General features: G+C 42.5%; 2 protein-coding genes across 12 annotated transcripts; one reads left to right on the plus strand and one right to left on the minus strand.

Annotated features, from left to right (window-relative positions):
* Nucleotides 1–287: 287 nt before the first annotated feature.
* LOC125500176 lies at nt 288–2,334 on the plus strand. Its single transcript, XM_048651806.1, has 3 exons — nt 288–466; nt 552–780; nt 864–2,334. The coding sequence occupies exons 1-3, from the start codon at nt 288–290 to the stop codon at nt 1,887–1,889; spliced, it is 1,434 nt and encodes a 477-aa protein (XP_048507763.1). The 3' UTR covers nt 1,890–2,334.
* LOC105685439 (synaptosomal-associated protein 25) lies at nt 2,109–22,365 on the minus strand. 11 transcript variants are annotated; one of them, XM_048652125.1, is made up of 8 exons: nt 22,224–22,365; nt 21,665–21,866; nt 18,905–19,192; nt 18,776–18,817; nt 11,486–11,534; nt 8,942–9,059; nt 8,506–8,779; nt 2,109–8,190 (listed from the first exon to the last, which is right to left on the minus strand). In XM_048652125.1, the coding sequence occupies exons 3-8, from the start codon at nt 19,028–19,030 to the stop codon at nt 8,128–8,130; spliced, it is 672 nt and encodes a 223-aa protein (XP_048508082.1). In that variant the 5' UTR covers nt 19,031–19,192; nt 21,665–21,866; nt 22,224–22,365; the 3' UTR covers nt 2,109–8,127. The 11 variants fall into 11 exon arrangements, with proteins under 11 accessions (XP_048508082.1, XP_048508085.1, XP_048508088.1 ...); XM_048652128.1 differs by lacking the exon at nt 21,665–21,866 and adding an exon at nt 20,257–20,421 and having other exon boundaries at nt 22,224–22,359; XM_048652131.1 differs by lacking the exon at nt 22,224–22,365 and adding an exon at nt 14,555–14,603 and having other exon boundaries at nt 21,665–22,114.
* Nucleotides 22,366–22,411: the final 46 nt, after the last annotated feature.

The raw sequence follows: 22,411 nt of genomic DNA on the forward strand, positions 1-22,411 counted from the left end.
TGCTTTTGGTAACGACCGCAGCGTCGAAGTTGCGTGCATCAGAGATGGGGGTTTATTTAGATCTGGCGATTCCCGGTGCCGCTTTTTTTTGGCCATGGATGATAATTTTTACCGCCCTCTTCTGCGCTACGATATACGCGATCGGTATCAAAATTTGCCTCCATCTGAAATTCGCGAACGCAGAATCGAGTCTGCGATTGAACAACCTCCTTCTGACCCACTGCGCGCTCTGTTTCTTATCTGCGATCTTTGAGATCGGCTTGGGTGGCCTCTGGGTACACCAAGTTATGAACATCGATCGTAGACTCGAGTCTGGTATCTGGGAATCCATGCGGGAGTATCCTACCGATTTAACGGCTAAGACTAAGGTAGACGCCATGCAGTTTGAATTGAGCTGCTGCGGCAGCGAATCCTTCGAGGACTGGCTAGACCTCGGGTGGTTGCAGGCGCGCGAGAGCGGCGAAAGGTGAGTGTGTATCTGAATATCAGCGCTAATCTTATCTTTGAGCGATAAGATCGATCTTTGAATTGACTCTTTTAACGAGTCGCAGAAATGAGAGCCCCACCGCCGCATCCTCGAAGGGCGTTCCATTTTCCTGTTGCGTTACGGAGACGTTAGCCCCTTGCGTTCATCACGGCCTCGACGTGCCTAATGACGTTTACAACTTGGACCACAGGCTCACCATATCGCGAATAGGCTGCCGGGCTAAGCTTCTGAACCAAACGCTCCATTATGGCGGGCTGATGATCGTCGCTTTGATCTCCCTTTCCACTTACCAAGTAACGAAGCAATTCCACCTATATGACTTTCGATTGGAAGCAACGATTATCAGACTTTTGCCTCTCCTTGATTCTCAATGCAGATGATACTCGCCGTTTTATCACGTCTGCTGCAAACCGCCCACAGCAACGCTCTCTTCATCGGATCCGGAAGGAGTCGATACCTGGCATGGATATTCGGCAGCTCACCTGGTTCAGAAAAATATAATCGGCTCCTCGGTCCGGAGCGGGTAGCAAAAATTCCCTCTCACCGTCCGGAATGGAATAATCGTCCCGTCGATACCGTCGACGCACCTCTGAAAAATTCACCTTTAGCAACACGAGTTCTCGACGAACAGGGGGGATCCTCCTACCGCGGGGCGTTCGCTGAAGCAGGCGAAAAAAACTTGACCGATGAAACGGGTGCAAAGATTACGCCGTCACCTCCTTCCTCTGGCACCACATTGCGGGAGAGCTGCGCCCCGGCGAAGGAGATCGCTTCCTCGGTAAAACCGACCCAGTTTCAGGTAACAACGGACTCGCAATCAAATTACGTCAGCTCCACCAAGGATTGGGGAGGTCCCGCCGAAGAGCAGATTCACTCCTCGACCGGATACGACCAGGTTCGCCTCGATTGCTCGAAAAATTGTCCAAAGGATGACGACCAGCTGCAGCGCAAGGATCTAGCCCCCGAGTACGAGAGGAGTCCGTTTTCTAACTTGCATTTCCGCTCGAATAACAACGAGCGACCCGAAGCAGAAAGCGACGTCCGTTGTTCCCGGTCCAGGGACGCGAACATGCGGGGGGAACGGGTCGGGAACGGGGTTTGTTCCTGCGGGTGCGATCCAGCGGAGACCTCGTACGGTCGGTTTCACCGCACCGCGTCGAGGAGGAACTGCCAAATTATACATCCCCCGGGACCGGCGCTAATCGAGCTACCCCCGATGGATCGGAGGCGGCGCAGCTTCGTTCGCGACAGCCCCGATATTCCTGGGATTTCTCACCCCGCCTGCAGACTGTGCCCTCGACAGCGGCACTTCGTTCACCCTCAAGAAGGCAACGATTATCGCCACCCTCGCCACGGTACAGGCGGCAGTCATTCATTCGGGCGTGTTCATTTCAGAGGTTGATCGCTTCGAGAGTCCTGCGGACGTCGCAGAGAACTGATCTGGATCTTCGTTGTAACGAAGGATCGATCGCCGTCAAAAATGAGAATACAGATGCGAGTGCCAAGGAGATATTATACTTGTACAATATTGCGATTATTTACGGAATATATTGTATTTTATGTTATAATGTACAATTTTAATCGTTTATTCACCAGGAAGTAAATACATAGGGCTTTTGTCTGCTATTTGATGTTAGACTTTTAATAATTATACCCGAAGGTATATTGCAATATGTTTTCGAAGCTATGAGAAAGCGTTCGCTGTTCGTAAATTGTAGCGATCTGTTACTCCTTTATCTACACGTTATTATATATCTCGCATTACGCAGCCTGTTTACATATATGCATACCTAATTATATTGCAGGGTATATATGTATGTATAACCGCCGTTAGAAATCCAGAAATTGCGAAAAAGTCCACTGAGATTTTTTTGCAGAGCAATTAAATATCTAGCGATAGCGATATACAGGTGATGAGATGAATTATTAAAGTGACCCATTTTTATCATTATTTATTGCTTATAGACGTATATATTGTACTATGCATACTTATATCATATACGATACAAAGCCCTTGTTACGTATAAACTTTCCAATTTTCCAAATTAAATAATCTCAGACTTTGATCCCGCATTTATCATTCGTCTATTATCGTTGTACGACATGGTATGATCACAGCCAAGATTTATATACTCTTTACAACAATTACTGCACAGTACCCATTGCGTGACTGTTGCGCGTATATAGATCAGGGCTTGCACAATCAAGGGATGAGGGGATATAAATTACAGTCGATGTCACTTAGTGTACATACATATACATAGAATATCAGGAACAATAGCACGTGAATGAGAAATTTTACAATTTTACATCTACATGCAGACGAACAGCCACTGAGACGAAAAAAAACAAAAATAGAAAAAAAAAAACAAATGGACAAAGGACGAATTACAGACGGACGCATACAGATAATACACATATCGATAGATATACCCATACCATACATAGTTCGATATATCTATGCCTATACCTACATGTATACAGGTATATTATATGCGCTCATATGGCGGGATTGAAAATTTAATAAATGGAACGAACGTATGCGGTGACTGGCTAAAAATTATTTCACGATGCTTCGGACCACTAATTGATCCTTTATTCATTCGGTTTCATCACGTTACACTCCAACCGTTGCTTTACATATACCGTATATTTTCAAAGACAAGTAAGAAAAGAAATAATTCAATAATTCACGGCCGACGAAGTCCACGGTTACAGTGGTATACGGGGTGGAATAGAAAAATACCTCATCACTGTTCAACGAAAAATACAACCGTAACGTCAACGTCAACAATATTGATAATAGATAATAGATGATAATAATAATAATAATAATAATAATAACACCAAGAACAATAATGTTAATGATAAGAAATCACAGCCGTTTCCCCAACAACGCCAACGTTTTCGATAACATGTCGGTCTTATCTGATTATTGAGTATATTCTACAGTAGGTGTATACGTGTTAGATAAGTTTAAGTATGTCTTTTGCATCGATAATTATTCCTCGGAGACCGTATAACGAAGCAAGAATTAAAAAGCAAGTTATTGAACGGTAGACGAGAGGTATAGTATACCCGTAATATGTTAATGAGAGTCAGGTGTACGAAAGTACGAACGAAGAGAAAGCATAAATGTCACCCGACGAATCATTTATCTAACTCGAATCGAAATTTCACATGAACAAATACTATATTCAATATCCATATTCACCCGTGCACCGCTAAAAGTATACACAGTACAATTTCATACACAGATTTATAACGCAGATGCTATTCGGATGGTATACACATTATAGGTACATACACCTTCGGTATATGTATAGGTATAATATGCATTTTGGGAAGCTGCTATGTATAATAAAAGTTTTACGAACAATTCGACGCGACGCAGCTAATCCTGATTCTCTTGATATTCGTTGAATTCGAATAGGAATACACGACCGATCGCATACATCTCGTACTCGTCGACATTAGGTATACGTATAGACGAGTGACTTTTTTGCCCAAAATTTTGATTTCGTACGGTGAAAAAGAATGCACATATCATAGCGCCGTTTATGGCGGTATAGATTGCAATTTGGAGAAGCGATTAGCTGACATCGGTTATTGAGAAAAAGCATGGGTGGCAAAAAGCGAAGAGCAAACATACGATAAGAACGCAAACGACGCAGACGACGATGACAGGTAGTGACGGTTCAACTATATACCTATATTTATCATTTAACAATGATTAATTAACGTTATTATTATGGTAATTGAAGGCGTTACTATATCACGCTACTATATCGCTTGAAATATAGATAATAATATAATAGAATATAATCTAATATAATGTAATGGTAATGTAATATATAACATCCTATCATCATGTATGATATATCAATATAATATGCAAATGCAATAATTGTATACCTATATAATATACATAGAACAATGCATAATAATTCAACGACAAATTTCCACTAATTCATAACGTATCCACATACTAGCGTTCTCTATTATTGACAGTATTAATGATACTAATAACAATATAGGTATTCTTTGTGTAGTAATAATAATAATAATAATAATAGTGATAATGATCATCATAATAATAATATTGCTCCGTCCCGTAACAATTACATATGCTCTATTCATAAATAAGCCAACCTGCAGCATTTTCGTTTATCGACTATTATCATAGTTCAATATATCTACGCTATTATATATCTATGAAGATGAACATTTGTTATTTTGAGGTAATATATACCCAATATACATATGTGTAAGAGATCAAATCTTGTCGTCATTTGCCTTTGTCTTTTTTTTTTTCTCTCTCTTTCTTCTTACTTCGTTTCATTTCGGTTTGTATTCGCGATGCGAAGAGATCGCAGTTTATCGCCTAATCAGGATTGTAATGCGTGAAATTTGGCGAACGTTCGCGATGTTGATCGCCTGGTTTTATTGTAGGACAATTAGTTATCGCTCGATCGTTCAGCGATCGGGCTGTGCGAACGAGCTATAAGTAGGGTCCCAACTTTTATTACTTCCCCGCACCGCGGACCGCGACAATCGCAATGTTCTAATATCGATATACCTATGTATGTTACTATTTTTTTTACAGTCATCTATGGAACATATATAGTTTTATAATCGTAATACGTAATTATAATGATAATTTACAAGTTTTGGAGTTAATCTTACTGTGATCTCATCGTGTTGTTGAATTCGCGGGCGAAGCCTACGATTTACGGTGAGCGATTATAATAAATAACGGAACAAGGCTTGTCAAACCGCGGATATGACGCTCCCTATTTATTATTTTCTTTTGGGAAATAATTCAAATTTCTATTACAACTCAATTCGTGTGTAACAATCGTATAATAACTGACGAATGTAAATCCATGCGACCTGTCTACAAGAATATTCAATGAAGATTTCTTTACTTTCTATCTTGTAGTTAGGATACTCACATGTAAAGAGAATTTGAATTCTTCTACCCATACTCACATTGATATTTATATTTATATTTGTATTTATATTCATATTTGCATTAATATTTATATTCATATTTATAATTATATTTATATTTATACTTATACTTGTATTTATAATTATATTAACATTTATATTTATATTCGTATGCATTGTATACGCATATTCATATTCATATTTATATTAATACTTGTATAATTATAATAATCGTATTTATATATTTGTATATAAATATGCAGGTGTATAATTTGTGGGTATCGCACACCTGTTGAGAGGTGTGCTTGCGTGTTACCTACGTAGGTATATGTATGTATTGAATACACATGTCCATAAAATCATTTATTTGTATAGCTGAACGTGTATAATAAATAATGTATAATTATCATGTGCGACACATAGTTAGGTAGGTATATAGATACATAGGTGTCTGATAAATTATCCAAAATTTTTGTAATACAGATATTTCAAATACGTTGGTTAACTTTTAATGCGTAATAATTATGAAAAGATTAATAACGATGCGAATATATATATCAATAATTGATAATAAATGACAACGGTTGTAGAGAAATTGCACAGATGTACATACGTGTGGGTTAGACGGTACAGAGTATCCGGATATTTCCTCACCCTGACTCCGCAGTTATTTGAAATCGAAGTTCGAACATTCCCATACGAGGTCACGATCACCATCTCATTATCGGATGGTACGATTATCTTTTTGCACCGAAAACGAAACCCGATTCGGCCCAACCGCGTCGCAACTGCCCTTGGTGTACCTGTACCCGTTACGTGGTCCAACAACGAGACGTGCGATCATTTCTGATCGATCGCCTCTCCGCATTGTTACAATATTTTTTCTACCGTCGTTACCAAACGTGCGCGAAGTTAACGATGAATGACAATTTATTCGTTGATGCGGCGAGATGAATATAATAAATTCGTCAAGAGGTCCTCGTTTTCAATGTTCAAACTACGGTAGATAAGGAACAACTTTCTATTGGTTGGTACAACTCTATAATGTAGAGGAATATATGAGGCTGTATGATATCATGTGCGTTGTTCAAATATCTCCCCGGGAGTCTGCCATGCATGTCATGTGTCTCTATGTTACATCGAAATCAAAGTAACCATTACACTTTAATTGCCACTAAAACTACCGTTACGATGATCCGACAACGGCTGACAATGATTCCATGGCGCCGGATCGTTCGGTTGTCTTTTTTCGAAATTGATAGAAAAAAATTACAAAAACATTTGGCACTCATGAAAGGGATTCCAACAAAGTGATACCGTCTGTTCGACGTCGTGTCTATCGGATCTCGATCGATATTACAATTGAAATCTTCACCTCCGAATGATAATTGCGTTAATCACGATACATCCGTTCGTTCTTCTTCGTCCATCGGCTCCTTCTTTCTCTTCGATTTCTTTATCTTGTACAATCAATGAATTTTTTCAATTCCTCTCGACCAGTCGACGAAACAGTTTTAACGAATCGTCGCTCTCGTCGTTTTTCGCAAAAGCGACAATCTTTCTCGAAACATTGATCGCAGGACACCGACCACGACACAAAATTTTCCATCGACACACGAATTCATGCGACATGCATCAGACATCGTACGAGGGAAATAAAGATGACGTAACGAAGGCTACGAGAAAATGAAAAAAAAAAAAAACGACAATTCTACGGGCACATATCTACGACGCAACGTCTCAACGTCCGAAGCGATGCGTCGAGTCGATCGGACCTCGGAAAACTGATGGACATCTCACGCGAAGTAAAATAGGCGAGCTATCGACGCATCCGTGCAGACGTTGCGGACGCGTGCATCGTAACGATAGAAACAATATAAACGGAGTGCGGTACAGGAGATGGAGGACCTCTTTGATCGCTGTTGATTATCCACTATCCACTATCCACTGTCCAGTCCCGCGAACGGAAGAACGGGACAAGGGATATCCCCGCAAACGACAGGAACGGTTTACGACTTCAGTAGCTTGTTCGTACGTTGGTTGGCCACCGCAATCCGAGTTTCGTTGGACTCCCCCTACACCACACACACACATACACGCGATATAATTGATCCTTCGGTGATTGTAATTGATCACTCGTCTGGGCATCGGGGATTCGAGTTACGTACGATACGCGTGCGAAGAGACACGCGTTCACGAGAGGAAGCTGTGATCTCTACACGTAGCGTGGTAAGATTCGAACCGAGTTGGATGCATGCGCGTACGAGAGCCGCGGGGTGATAAGGTACGGTATACCGAAAATACCCGCGCGTTCGAATACCGAATGGTGTTGTTGTTGTTGTTGTTGTTGTTGAATATATGCGACAGGGTCGACCTTGGAAAGTCCACCGCGAACCCCTTCAGCCGAGGCGACGGGGTATACGGGACACTGCGAGGTCGGTAGAGACTACGCTACGATTAATCAATTGTAATACTAGGTCGTTAAGTACATAAATATATAACGCCACCGTATGTGTATGTTCGTATCTTCTCTGTAATACTGTATAAACAATAAGCGACACCTCGAGTGTAGGTATGCGTAACGATGCGTCGGTACGGTAACTGATAATTAGGGTGTTTAGTAGATGTAGTGGTGGTGGTGGTGGAGATGTGTGTGGAGGTGCCGATCGACGGTCGGGTCAGGCGGCTTATTTAAGCAGCTGATGAGCTCGCTCGTTGGCCACCTGTATCCTCGTCTCATTCGACTCGCCCTGTGTGCCAAGAAAACGTATCAATGTTCAGATGTGAGTAGGAAAAAATGTTTCGATTAATATTCCCACGCGAATTTTCGCTGCGTCCACATCGTCCGACGTCTCGGTCTATACCGCTGCAGGTACGTTTCTCCACGGGTCCGCAACGTAGGTACGCGACTTACCTCGTCGTCGGTGGTCGTCACAGCGGCGCGGATAAACTCAAAAATTGATCGTCCTCGATTACGGTATACAACGAACCTGCGCAAGGTAGCGCCTGGCCTCGACCACGAGGATCAACGCGAGCCTACATTCTATCGGCGATATATTTTTTACCTTGCGATTGATCCTGTCGATTTGCCGATTCTGATTCTCGAGCTCGCTACCCATGTCAATGGCCATGTTCCGGAGGTTCCCGATCATCGTGTTCACCTGGCCCATGTTATCCTCCATCTCGTCCTCCCGCGCGTCGTTCGTTATCTTCGCTATGTAACCGCCCTGCGGTCCCAGACCGTTGCGGTCGTCCATCACCCGCTGGGGCTGATTGTTGACCACCTTCCCGTCGTCGTTTCCTTTCCACGTGCCCTCGTCCTCTTTGAAGCTCGCCCCTCTGCGATTCAGACGAGTCAACTTCGTTAAAATTCTCACAGTTTCGGTCGACGTTCGGTTAGTTAGGGGATATTGTCAAGTCGAGTTTCGTTGAACTCGGGGGTACTGGGAGCGAATTGTGACAGTCTAAGGGAGGGGGTGGTGTTGAATATCAACGGCGTACTTGTTACAGGGTAATACGCAGAGACCGCAACATTTCTCCATCCCCGTCAAGTTCTTTTCAGCCTCTCGCATGTCAGCGTTGATCTGGTCCATGCCCTCTTCGATTCTGTCCAGTTGCTCTGTTTCAATGTGAACCAATCGGGTATTAGATAGATGAATCTCATTCCTTTGAAATATAGGTACGTATACAGAGAAAACCACAAAACAATATCACCCAGCTCAGACAAAGCCCGTCGCACGTTTGACGTTAGAGTGGCAGGTTGGATAAAAAGTGAAGAATGACAATGAGCGAGTTGACCCGTGGTGAGAATTCGATTGACGGCCAGTCCGAAGCCGGACGACCGGCTCAAATTTCGTTATTTCATGCTAGGGTCGAGTATCGAAAACTTTACAAGGGAGTTGGAAGCTCTTCGAGGTCTTGGATTGAAATTGATCCACCGCGCGCCTCTAAATCGAAACGATTGCGAACGATCGTCAGTACCCGGTTATACCGCGACAATTGATCAATCTACAGCGGTCAGTGGTCTTCGATAGATTCGGTTACAGTCTGGTATCAAATGAAAATCGAACGAATCGGAGTTTCTTTGTACAAATAAAACGAAAGCGATGCATGCTCGATACAGGGATCTCCCCCCCCCACCCCATCAAACTAATGAAAAGACACAACTGCGGTATATCTCGAATGTTTTTGTTGTTGTTGTTTTAGTTGTTATTGTAGCGGCAGCGGCAGCAGCAGCAGTTATTCGTGTTGTTCGTGGAGTCGCTATTCTTGTTGTTGTATCTGTATAATTAGTTTCGCCAAGTGTCGTCTCTGCGGTTCCACCAAACGAACGATATATTTTTACAAAGAGAATTGACGGGGTTAGCAAATGGCGAAGATAATCAACGACAATGCAACAACGATCGATGACTCGTTGATCGTACAGCGACGCGGGTGAAATGGACCTGGAATTGCGGATGTCGAATGGCGATTGCTCGAGGCTGACAATTCTAATAACTTAGAGGTACACGATCCACCCGTGTCAGCGTCGGTATGGTATATCAATGAGTGTGAGGCATGGTATTGATATATAAATACATATATATCACAGATATCGGTATACGGGTGGTACGGGTGAGGGTGAGGGTACGGGTATCGGTATCGGTCGGTATTGGTATTGGTATCGGTATGCCTAATGATGTATACAATGTAACGCATATATGATCTAAGCACCAACGGTCAAAAGTTAGAGGTGTCAACGTCCCCATCGGGTCAAAGACGGATCGGCGTTTTTTTTTGTTTTTTTATTTTTTTTATTTTTCTAAAAAAATGGCCGCGTGTCGCAGGGTTGTGTTGTGTGTTCGTTGGTTGATATTATATACGTATATATATATAGGTATATGTAATATCTACTGATGTGCGGGGGTGTCAGCAGAGCTAGTTAATTAATGTTAGTCTAGGTAATGGCTTACCGCCTTGCTCGTCCAGCATTACGAGGGTTTTCATCCCGACCTCGTGGCTCTAAACAGGGAACCGACCAATCAGAAGCGTCGTTATCTCACCCACTGCCAGAACCCTCTTACTCAGAATCCGTAGCAAAAAAAACTAGGAGATCGGAGCGGCCTAGTGAAAATTTACGCCTACCAAATTTTCCCCCTGCTGCACCGTGCCCTTTTTCACGGTATAACGAACTATCGTATACATATGCCCGACATCGGCAATTCCCGAGAAATAAGTTTCAAAGTTCGATTGAAAAAAAAAAAACCCGGTAAGTATAGCATAGACGAGAATTTCAAGGGACCTCGAGAATTCCTCGCGACGAGATAATTGTGAAAACGTGTAATCGATTCGTTGCAGATAAGGTGTCGTCGTTGAATATTCGTCGAGTGCGAATCAGTGAAATACAATTGTTGCGCGATGACGAGGGTACGCGTTTCGCGTTCAGATGAAAGATACACACGTGATATACATTACGGTATGCCTAGGTATCAAGATGAAATTTACGGACCAGTAAGAGGGTGGAAGTGGTGTTGCTTTTCAAACATATTCTTTACGTATAAACCCAGCGGAATAAATTTGTCTATCTACGTTACTCTTTGGTTACCTATTGGGAGGTATTAATAATGGTTAGTTGGGGAATCAGATTTGTGCTGCTGAAAATTTATAACCGGCAACTAATTTCAATATCCCGGGTGGTCAACATTGAGTCAAAGTTGCTACGGGTATAGGTACAAGCCGCCCTTAACTATGGTTAATATTATAATGAGTATAATACCTATTAGTATGATATGTACAATATATCCAAATAGGTACGTATACATTATACAATATACCTACGAAACGATTTAAAATAGTGTTGGTTAGTTAGTCAGTCAGTTTAAGTTACTTAGTTGGTTAGATGGTTAGTTAATTAGTTAGTTAGTTAGTTAGTTAGTTAGTTAGTTAGTTACACATAGTTACAGTTGATCGTTAAGGACTCCGAGTGAACCCCTGAAAAGCATCGTTAGATTTTGATAGCCACATGCACACCAGCACCCAAGTGAGGGTCAATGTGACGTAGCTTACCGCCTTGGTGGTCCAACATCATCAGAGTGTTTGCTCCAACTTCCTCGCTCTACGGCGCCCCCACAACGAAAACATATATAGGACCACCAAGATTATTCATTATTCCGAATTAATCATCACAAGTCATTAAAGTAGTGAGGGGGAAAAGAGTCAAGTAACAAAAGAAAACTATCGATAGGACGGGCCCAGTGTCTTACCGGAAACCAACCCCCAAAAATTGAAATCAACCGCCACCCCGGCGAAGTTCGACGGTCGTCGTAACTTCGATTCTTATCGTTGGACATTCTTTCCTTTCACCCCGATCGCGATGGTACACAGCAAATTTTGCAGTCGGGCAAATCTCAGCGTCGAAACGCGTGGCTTTTCGACGATATGGAATCCCAAGATAATCCGGTAAGACATTAGGTACGACAAATAATAAATATCGAATATTGAAGCTAACGTGATATGTACAATAAATGGTAACTGCAATGAGCACCTATACTAAATGAATAACTTGTCACATGTTGTTGACGTTAAAGAAATGCGCGGGTGGTCGTAAATACGTAATGAATCGATAATAATATAATATGAGAACAACAGTGAAAATAATTATAGAATAACAACGGAGACAAAGATGACGATGGTTGTAACGATGATAATAACAATAACGATGATAATAATAACGATGGAGATGACGATGGCGATGATGATGATGATGATGATATCTAACAAAGTGATTCGAACCAGTATGAGTATTCGATATTACAGGAAAAAGATAAATTACAAACAGACAGACTACTGCTATAACGGGACAGGTACAGTATTACACTAGATTACGAAGATTGAAAGCAACACAGCTAAAAGCTCTGGTGAGGCTACGATTAATTACGCAGTTTATCTGTGATGATGTATCTACATGGAGAAAAGAAGAGAGTAAATTATACTTATTATTTTGTCAAAAAAAAGTGACGCGTACAGCTTTCGTGGGGAAAATTGTTATTGTATACCGCAATAATGCATCTTTCGCTAAGCAACAAACAATGATTTTGTCGGTCAAAGAACAATTAACTATATTTCCGCTCGGTACGATTCATCAAAAAAACCTCTACGTGCTACTCTTTTGCTAAAAAATTTAAATAAATTTAACTTTTTGCTCAACTCGGCGTAGGTATCCTATTTGCCTTCCCTTTCCTTCCATTGCTATATTCCCTCATTCGTTTGCCTCGATTAATTTCGTTACTCTACGGGTTGCTTTTGTATGTATCATGTATACTTGCTTCCTTTTCACCTGTCCTTCGTCGGTCATTGCTCAAAAATTTTTCATCGTTATTCTTTCTAACGTATCGCGAGTAGTATGTCTGAAAGTGTTTCATTGTTAGCACAAACACGGGTAAATGGATACAGAGTGTTACTGCGAAGGGGTGTGATGTATAGTACGTAAGTTCATCGGTGTGCCGCGAATCGGTTGTAAATTTTTTTGCCAAATTTTCGTGTAAGGGCGGGTACGTATATAGAGATTGAGATTTTCTCACCGTGGGCACAATTACATCACGGGGTGATCATATTTAACTGTATATATTTTGTGTAACCGATAAACGGACCAACATCTTACCAACCAACCAACCAAGCCAGCGCAAACTTTAAACGTCGACTCTACACGTTGTGTACGTAAAGCACATCTTGCACTCTCTCACCTTTTGGTACCTAGCTGCGACCCAACTAAAACAGCTCCTCGAATCATGCTCATCGATTTTACGTTCGACTGGCTGCAACGGGTGGTGTGAATAAAATCGAACGTCCCGATCGGCGGCGGCTCGTTATCGCTACGGACTTGGGTCCCTCCCCTCGGCCATTTTGATCCACGTGAAAACAGCCGAGCATCGGGGGGGCACCTCGATTTTACTCACGCTCCCCAATGTGCTTGACCCGATCGAGTCGATGTACTTTTTAACATGCAACGCGGTGTCGTGATTGCGTCACCTTCGTTACGTATTCGTATTATTTTTCTCTGTATTATTTTTCAATTCTACCGTCTAGCTACGCGTAGAGGAGAGTCGGGCGGATCGGCGACGGGGGGATACCGAGCCCTCCCTTGTTTACAAAAATACGCCCCACTGTCCTCTACGACGACGTGTGAGTGTTATACGGTGTAAAAATACGTAAGGTGTAACATCGCGTTGTCAGGGGAAGGAATATCGATATTTCGAAAGAAATCGTATTTGTCTGATCGTCTATATGTATATAGAGTCTCGTGTCGATGGTGTCGGGTTTGCAGTCCCCCCCCCCCCCCGCCCGCCCCCCTCAGAGGGTTCGAGAATGTATCATTGCTTAGATTATATAGCATCAATTATATATCATTGTATTAATGGAGAGGGGATGTTGGTCGGAAGAAAGTGGGTAAAAGAGAACGACGAAGTTATCGAATTGCCATAGACACGTGGGGAGGTAAGAGGAATATACACGATCGTCGACATGGGTGTAAAACCATGTCCGAGAACGATTCAGAAATAAAATGATGAGATTTTTTTTAACGAAAGTTTACCTCCGTCTCGCAGCCGTGAATATGCCATGCGGTGTCAAGGGCGAAAATACGATCGGAGGTCAAGGCTCGTGTAGCGAATGACACTGGAGTATCACACACGGTGCCCGAGGAAAAAAAAGTCGTGGGCGAAGAGTGGATGGCGAAAAGATGACCGGGGTGAATTTTGGCATGTTCTGTCATTCGGCTCAACAATTATTCGTTTCGATGGCAAAGCAGCACTCGTCAATCGTAGGCATACTACTGCACCGTACACGCGCACAGACGCACACACAGACACACACACACGCACACACACATTATTGACGACGGACGTAGAATTTCGTGTGTAATGCGGACAATGATATGACAAGTAAGCGTATAAAAAAAAAGGAATATATATATTCCTCGAAGCGCATAAATTATTTCCAAAGGTGAAAAAGGTGTGGTAAGTGTAGATCAGAGAATGGTGGGTATTAGTTATACGCGTAAAAAAATCGAGAAGCTATATAATAGAGAAAATAAACGAACTGGGGTAATGTTAGTTTGAGGGTAAGTGGTTCACTCACCTCCCTGGTCGTCCAGGGCGACCAGAGTACGGATGCCAGCCTCCTTGCTCTACGTTAGACAGAGGCAGCACAACACACACAACCACCACCAGTGTTAGAGAGTCGGTATAATAATGTTATATAATATCGGTATAATATCGGTATATCGGTGGTAGGAGTGCTCGTAGTAGAAGTGGCGGTGGTAAGGGGTAGCGGTAGCGGTAGCGCTGTTACCAGTAGTATTTCCAGTAGTATACAAAAGTAGTGGTAGTGGTATTGTTAGTAGCTGTGGTATCGGTATCGGTATCGGCAGCTGTATCTGTAGTGGGTGATCGATCGCTAGCGGGAGATCACGAGGAAACAGGTGGGCTAGTACATCCTAGAGACTGAGAATAAGTGGATCTCATCGAATAATCGAACGTTAGATTAGCCCCGCAGGCAGCGCCGAGTATTTTGGTTCTGTTATCTGAAAATTCCCTGTATACAAAGTAGGTAACACATAATGGGCAGGGTATACCTGGTACTCGTTGGAACGGCAGGGGTACGCTTATCCCTCTGCATGACTTCAAAAAATTCCTCTCCATTTTTTTTTTTTTTCGATTACCGTCCGTGTTCCGATCTGACAATGTCAACCGCCGTCCATGGAGTGTCTCGATCGCGACAAACGGAGACGTCGATCGTATGGAATTCCCCCGATTTCAAAAAATCCATGGACTGCGTTGATTTTTTTTTAGTTCGTGAAAACGATATCGCGAATTTACTCGAACGACGAAATCGACGATCAAACCGACGGGGAGCTCGCAATGTACACGTATATCGGGGATCGAGAGCCTGGTATAAGTTCGGTTTTATGAGACAGACGGAGAAATCTGTATCGGGTGAAGTGTTGGAGTTTCGGGGGGTGCAGGCGATGTTGTCCCTCGTTAGGAGAGTGGTGACAAGTTTCGTATGCTGCGGATTGGCACGACACAAACACAAACACAAACATACACAGACACATGGCGCGACAACACTGAGAGCCCCGGATCAGCCAGCAGCAGCAAATTGCCGACATTTTTCGTCCTCCTTCTCAAGCCTTACCCTAGCCCCAGCTCTTAGAGTTGACCGATTTAAATAAAGGGACTTTCGACCGCGAGGGATCTCACACGGTTTCAAGACGAAAAGCCGCGTAGAACGACCTTTGATTGTAAAGTTACCTCGAGTCAGAGGAGTCTGTTGAATACGAAGAATTCTTAATCTCATTAAAAATACCGATCATCGAATGTCCGGTATTGCTTATCGTCGTCGTTGTTGTCTAGGCTGTTCGTTAGTTTGAAAAATTTCACAAATGTATCATTCAATTCGTATTTCTATCGCGGATCAACGTCATCTCAATCATCGTTATCTGTAACGGATTCAGAAAAAATAAGGGCGGACCGGCGTTGAGAAGGAAGACGATTTAGTGCCATCAACTATGTCATTATGATTAATTGATAATTGTTTCCGACGACATTGTCATCGTTGTTATCATTCGATATTTAATATGATGGTATTATTTTTAGTTTTATTGCGATAGTTTCGCTTTTCCCCCACTTCCCCTTTTTTTCTTCTGTTTGTATTCACTCGGTTCGTGTGATTTATATAATATCGGTATATGGATATGTTTTGCAATAAAACTTTGATGTTTCGTATTTATGTTTGTATTGGTCTTCTACGACCAATTTGGTCTCCGATGATTCAAATTTCTCCTATCGAACTAGGATGTACGATTCCGTTTATGGTCGGCTGACTATGAATTAAAAAAGAAAAAAAAAACAACGTAATCGAAAGAAATTCTCTCAAATGTGATATCTCCGTATCAGTGAAGACACGTAATGCATGTATGTGTGTTTGTAACTGATCAACTGTGAATTCATTGCGATTAACTTTGATTTGGCAATATTATATAATCTGTCTGGTAATGTATATTTTCTTCTTCACATCTCGCTATATGTATATACTTTTCTTCTCCATTCTCCATTTATTTTGCATTCCTTCGATTTCGAATCTTATACAAACGAATTTTCATCTCTCACAATTAAAGTATAAATGCGAATGCTAAATTCAACGAGTCAGTAATAACGAGGCAACATTAACCAGTGTACTACGAGTACGTATCTACACATCCAGCAGTAGGTGATGGTAGGTAGTGGGTGGCAGCGTCATCGACAACATACCTTGGGTACGTATTATAGGTGTCACATATGAAAAGAAGAGTGTGTAGACGACAGTAAAGAACAATCTGAGATAGCGGAGTGATAGAATAGAGTTAGAATTAGATACATAGACGAACGAGGTTGTAACGAGTGTGTTAAGAGACACAGGTAGCACGAGCATTAGAGGGAAGTGGAGGTATGAAGTATGCATGACCTGAATGAACATAATATCGTGAACATCGCCTACAAAGAAATCTCAAATCGCGATAACCGGAAGAGATACTCGTACGCGGTTCAACCTACGGTTACATTCCGTATCTTTATTGAAAATCATAACTCTGAGAACAGGGCTGGAAAAGTTTTGTCTTTTTTTTTTTTTTTTCTTAATATCCTCCCAGTTTTTCGAACAGCGGTACGAAATAAAAAAAAAGGACAAAGTAGATTCGAGACATCGTCGACGAAACTCGATCATGTCTCCGCATGTTGGCGAGAAAACGCAAATTTACTGCTCAGATATTTTTCAAAGTTTTCATTTTTCGACATTTCAACGGCAACGGAATGTTCCGTCACAGTTATTTCACAGCGAATTTTAATGTATGTTTAGTTGGATGATATTATTATATTTAAACACAGAGACAGGGTGACGGATCAGCCACTACATTTCAGCCCGTTATCAGCACCAGCAGTAGCAGCAGCAGCAACAGCAGCAGAATTTCAGTTACAAACACCACATACATCGACCGATCAGACGCTTTGATTAACATGGGCATATAAGTGTATATACCCATGTGCGCAGGTATATTGTAATTATATTAAATTGAACAGCTATTTTGATACCCTGGGCTATCAAGGGGAGACTCGGTTGTCCTTGGAAATCTAACGAACAAATTATATGTTTAACAGATACACACATGGACATTGATATCGTTAACAATATAGTTGAGTTGTTTAACGATTATTTAATTAATTTTACTCGCTAAGCGACTACGGACGTTCACCGCTGACCGATTGATAACGACTAAACAAGAACAATAGAATACAGAGTGAAAGAGATGGATATATACCTATAATAGAAAAATGGTGTGCTCTGCACGGTCATCCATAAACCTATATCGAGAGCTATCAACTAGTCGGGCGTAATCCACAAATAAAAATTAATCCAATTGAAAAGAAACGTCAAAAAAGATACGCAAAATATCACAGATGTAGCGTGTGAGGAAAAAATTGTTATTCGTTACTCGTCGATATCCATGTAAACTCAATGTATCAAAGAATGAATAAATGAAATTGAACGTCCAAGATCGAAGAAAAAATTGACAATTATCTTATAGCGAACGACAAGTGAGTAGGTGGAAGTCGAGCCTTATGAAATGAAATTTTTTGACAGTCAGAAAAGTGTGGTCCACGACATTGTGGTTATTAGCTCTCGATATAACAGCGTGATCCCTACGAACGTCGGATATTTAAAACGTATAGTCGGGATGTAGACGTTTTCATAGTCGCGATGATAATCATACCTGGCGATATTGGTAGCCTGGTATTGGCAGTAGTAACAGAGTTAACAGATGCTATAACAGTAGCAGTGGCAGTAGAAGTAGAAGTAGAAGTAGAAGTAGTAGTAGTAGTAGTAAAGGTATCGGTAGCGGTAGCAGTAATGGTACGAGTGCCAATGGTATCGTTATTAGTAGTACAGTAGCAGTGGCAGTAGTAGTAGCGGTACAAGTATAGAAGTAGAAGTAGAAGTAGTTTGCGGATGCGGTAGCAGTAAGGACCTAGAAGACTCATTTGGACAAACATAGAACCATTTCACCAATTACAATGATAATAGTTAGGTCTTTCTTATATTCGAACGAACCGTCCCCTGGCGAATAACGAGATTTCAGGACTTAGTTTTTCTTAACCGGCTGAGAGATTTCCTCCAGTCTTCGATATCGACGTCTCAATCGTTATTCGCTAGGCGACGCGAATCGTTCACATTCAATTCATAGAGGCAACTAAGTTCATGTGATAACGTATAGTAAAAGTTATATAACTTGCAGCAGGAGGTCGGCTGCAAGCGCAAACTTACCTCCTCGCATAACGCCAGCATACGCCTCGTGCTCTCCAACGACTGAAAAATAAAACGTTCAAATGAGACCTCGAAATCAAGGAGACGGACTTGGAAAGAAGAGGATATCGGCCTTCGCCGTCGACTCACCTCATCTGTGGTTTGACCAGCCTTCAGTTGGAGTTCCTGAAGTTCGGTACGCGGAGGTCCGGCTCCCGCGCCTCCATCGGGACCGGCGTCCCCACCGGGTCCACCCGCTGTAGTAGGTGCAGGCATGATCACTGCGTTTCTCTCTTTCTCCTTCGGAGAGCGGTTCCCTTTTATTTCCGACGTGTACTCTTTCCGGTATGCCTTCTCCGCCGCCCACAGCAATCGCTCGGTTATTTATTCCACCCCTGCAGTTATTCTTCCTTCGAACGAGAGCGACGAGCGACAAGACTGAAACAAAAAGGAAGAAGAATACATCAGGCGACCGCGAAAGTCTTCCTACTTCTGACGAGCTTGGTAAGAACCGATTTGGTTCCACTTCCGAGAAGAAGTGCAGGTCGAGGAAGACGAGAGAAGAGCTAGAGGTCGCCACAACGAAAATGGCAGATCTTAACGTCCTGGTACCGCAAATCAATACTACGAGAACCGCGCGACTGTACACGTATACGTATCAAACTACCAAAAACTATAGACATAAGTGTACGTATATTGTATGCCATTGTAGGTACGAATAAACTCGGATACAACGTGTCTTCCACCAAAAATCGAATCTCGAGCTTCGTTTGAAATCGGAAGTTTTTGCCAACTGTTTCATTTCAAATAACTTCCGAATGATGAATTGAAAACTTGGAGAACCTAGATGACACCTTGTCCTCCCCCTATGAATTCATGACGAAATATGTCGAGGCAGCTGAAAACGGGATAACGATTCAAATCGAGTAAATTATTCGTGTACCACGTGTACAGTACACTCATATAAGTCGAGAAAAAACAGAAAACTTCCATTTTTTATTCGATCGATCAATACTAGACTACGTGATCGCACGCGTCGCGTTACGTCACACTTGATTAATTGATATAAATAATTTTCTGATAGCTGCTGAGCAGGTGGTAAAAACCGCGACGAAGCGTGTGACAATTAATTTTCCCTCAATTTTCACAGCTGATTATCTGACACACCCGTTCACAATTCATCGACTTATTGCGTTTCAATTCCACCCAAATTGCCGGTCGTCTCAAAGCCATTGGTGCTCGTGTCGTGTATCGACAATGAACCTACATATGGTATATACTTATCTGCGCAAGGTATATGCATCATTCGCTTCGTATGTGCCGGTAATGTGTCGATGGGTGTCGACGACGTGTAATGAATAGAGTTACCCAATGAGATTTACGATGACATGGAGCGATGATTTTTCGAATGCATCGTAAACGAAATTTGAATATCGAGGTGCGAGAATTGATAACTGAAATTTGGCCAGTTTACGTTCATTCATTGATTCTCTGTTACTTACAATATTTATTATGGTATGTGTGCGATACGCAGGCTACCGACACAACACACACACGTCCGAACTGCTTGCAACTGCACGAAGCAATTAAGCGGCACCTCGCTGCTCACTTCCTCATTAATTGATTATTTTCAGCGGACCCAGTTATATCTCACCAGCTGTGATCCCCTAGCCAATAAAATATAACAGTAATTATTAAGAGAAAAGAAAAAAATAAACCCATATACAGCGCAATCTCTGGAAATCAGTGCATTTCACATGTATACCTCTGTCGGCGCGCGCGCGGTGAACTTTGGTGCACACTATACACTGAATTGAGTGAAAATGATGATTAATCCACGCTATGTAATTTTTAGACGACGAGACTTATCGTTAGCGGCATGCATATGTCAGCTGTCATGTTTGAACTTCAAGGCAAGGCTTTCGTGTGAGATTTGAAAATTTTTCCGATAATCGAGTAGGCGAGAGGGTCGAACACCGCAGAGCCGTGAACCGAGCAAAAATGGACGGTCAAGAGCGTTGAAAGAGCGACCCTGTCCATGAACCGTGGAAATCCACTATCTTCTTGTTTCTCCTTATTAGCTATATCCGTGTATAATACGTGAGGATGCACTATCAAGTTATTGAAATTTACCGGATCTTGGGAACTGAAAACTGGGCTACGCTGGTAATCGGTGCGCTGATACCACTGGCTAAGGCGGAACAAACCGACAAATCCCGAGCGATTCCGACGACCGACGAGCTTCGAAGTCTACACCGGACGTCGCGTCGCGCCGCAAAGCCGTCAAGTGCTTACGAGGTTCTATAGGTGAGCGTTGCGACTCGCTCCCAAGTTCGTTTTCCTCTTTCCGTATCAATTCGATAAATCCGGCGGTAGATATAATTTGTTACAAAACCTATGACAGGGATAACGATGATGTCATCCGATCTGATCAAATGGGAATTCGCCCATGTATCAAATGCACGACGAAGACGAGTATGTCAGTCGATATTACCAGAGCGAGGAATGCGAAATCCATTCACAACTGATGTCACATAATCCGTTGAATCGTCGAACCAGGAAGCCCCTGCCGAACTGGGCGACTTTGAAATTGAAGAGGTGCTGCAAAGCGATCAATTTCAAAGTTCACCGCTGGCGATTGATTCGCCGGAGAAATGCCGAAAAGCGATATATTTCGATACTCGTCGAACAGACGGCGATTGTTATTCTGTATATGAACCAACTTTCCACTTTTATATTATACCAGATATACAACGCCTAGCTGTTTAATTGGTAAATCGATGACCGTGACTGCTGCAACGACGTTTCACCTTGGCGTACTCCACCCACTGTCTTCGAGCAATACGTTTAAAAAATTTGTCGAGCCCCGCGACCAAAAATCTCGCTAAATATCAGCAGTTTAACACTCACCGAACTGTAAGCTTGTCGTTAATCCTCAAGCTTTGCAACCGGTGGGAATATATCCGAGAAACACCAAAGGATTGACTCAGCCACACCGTTAACCGAAGATTGGTATTACAAGCGCGCGACGAATCAACGAACACCGACACTTGTCTCCTTCTGACAACCGGAAGCAGTCTCTCTCTTGACTAAATTTATCACCGATCAAAACCTGTTGAGCAAACAAAACCGGACTCGACAATTTAAGATATAATTTTCAGATGCATTTACAACGATTCTCGACGCGAGCTTGCGAACCCTCAACTGTCAGAAGTCCCGACTCGCCATTACCGACGTGTATCACGTGACAGACCCAACCTCAACCCGCGAAACCGATACACCTTTGAAAAGCACTCGACGATTCCTCTGCCGGTATGGCGTTATCAACCCATGGCGGTTTTCATTACCCGTCAATTCGACTACTGCCAAGTACTCGATGCGAAATAACACTTCGATGAGATGCAAGATAAACGTATCGCACTACCTCGTTCTCATATATCTACACACTTTTCTCGACACGAATACATACCTCGAACTACACTCCGGTGACGTTAATAATGCGTGAATTGCTCCTCGTTCGTGGTTATGCTCACTGGTCACTGTACGTCACTCGTCTGACTTGGATTTCACTTATGCCTGCCCTCGTCTGCCGATAGTCGTCACTACTTCATTCTCTTCTCTCACCTACCGCCTTACTTGTGCCCCACGTCCGAGGTC

The sequence above is a fragment of the Athalia rosae genome, chromosome 3 (genome assembly GCF_917208135.1).
Source record: "Athalia rosae chromosome 3, iyAthRosa1.1, whole genome shotgun sequence".
NCBI classification, from domain to species: domain Eukaryota; kingdom Metazoa; phylum Arthropoda; class Insecta; order Hymenoptera; family Athaliidae; genus Athalia; species Athalia rosae.

What these genes read in the sequence shown, in the direction of transcription:
- LOC105685439 (XM_048652125.1), bottom strand. Translation starts at nt 19,030, where the DNA reads ATGCCTGCACCTACTACAGCGGGTGGACCCGGTGGGGACGCCGGTCCC. An exon ending in GATGTTGGACCACCAAGGCG is followed by an intron (nt 9,060 to 11,485) that starts GTAAGCTACGTC and finishes ACATTGAAACAG; the next exon opens with AGCAACTGGACAGAATCGAA. An exon ending in TGCGTATTACCCTGTAACAA is followed by an intron (nt 8,780 to 8,941) that starts GTACGCCGTTGA and finishes TCTGAATCGCAG; the next exon opens with AGGGGCGAGCTTCAAAGAGG.
- LOC125500176 (XM_048651806.1), top strand. Translation starts at nt 288, where the DNA reads ATGAACATCGATCGTAGACTCGAGTCTGGTATCTGGGAATCCATGCGG. An exon ending in GCGCGCGAGAGCGGCGAAAG is followed by an intron (nt 467 to 551) that starts GTGAGTGTGTAT and finishes AACGAGTCGCAG; the next exon opens with AAATGAGAGCCCCACCGCCG. An exon ending in TCTCCCTTTCCACTTACCAA is followed by an intron (nt 781 to 863) that starts GTAACGAAGCAA and finishes TTCTCAATGCAG; the next exon opens with ATGATACTCGCCGTTTTATC.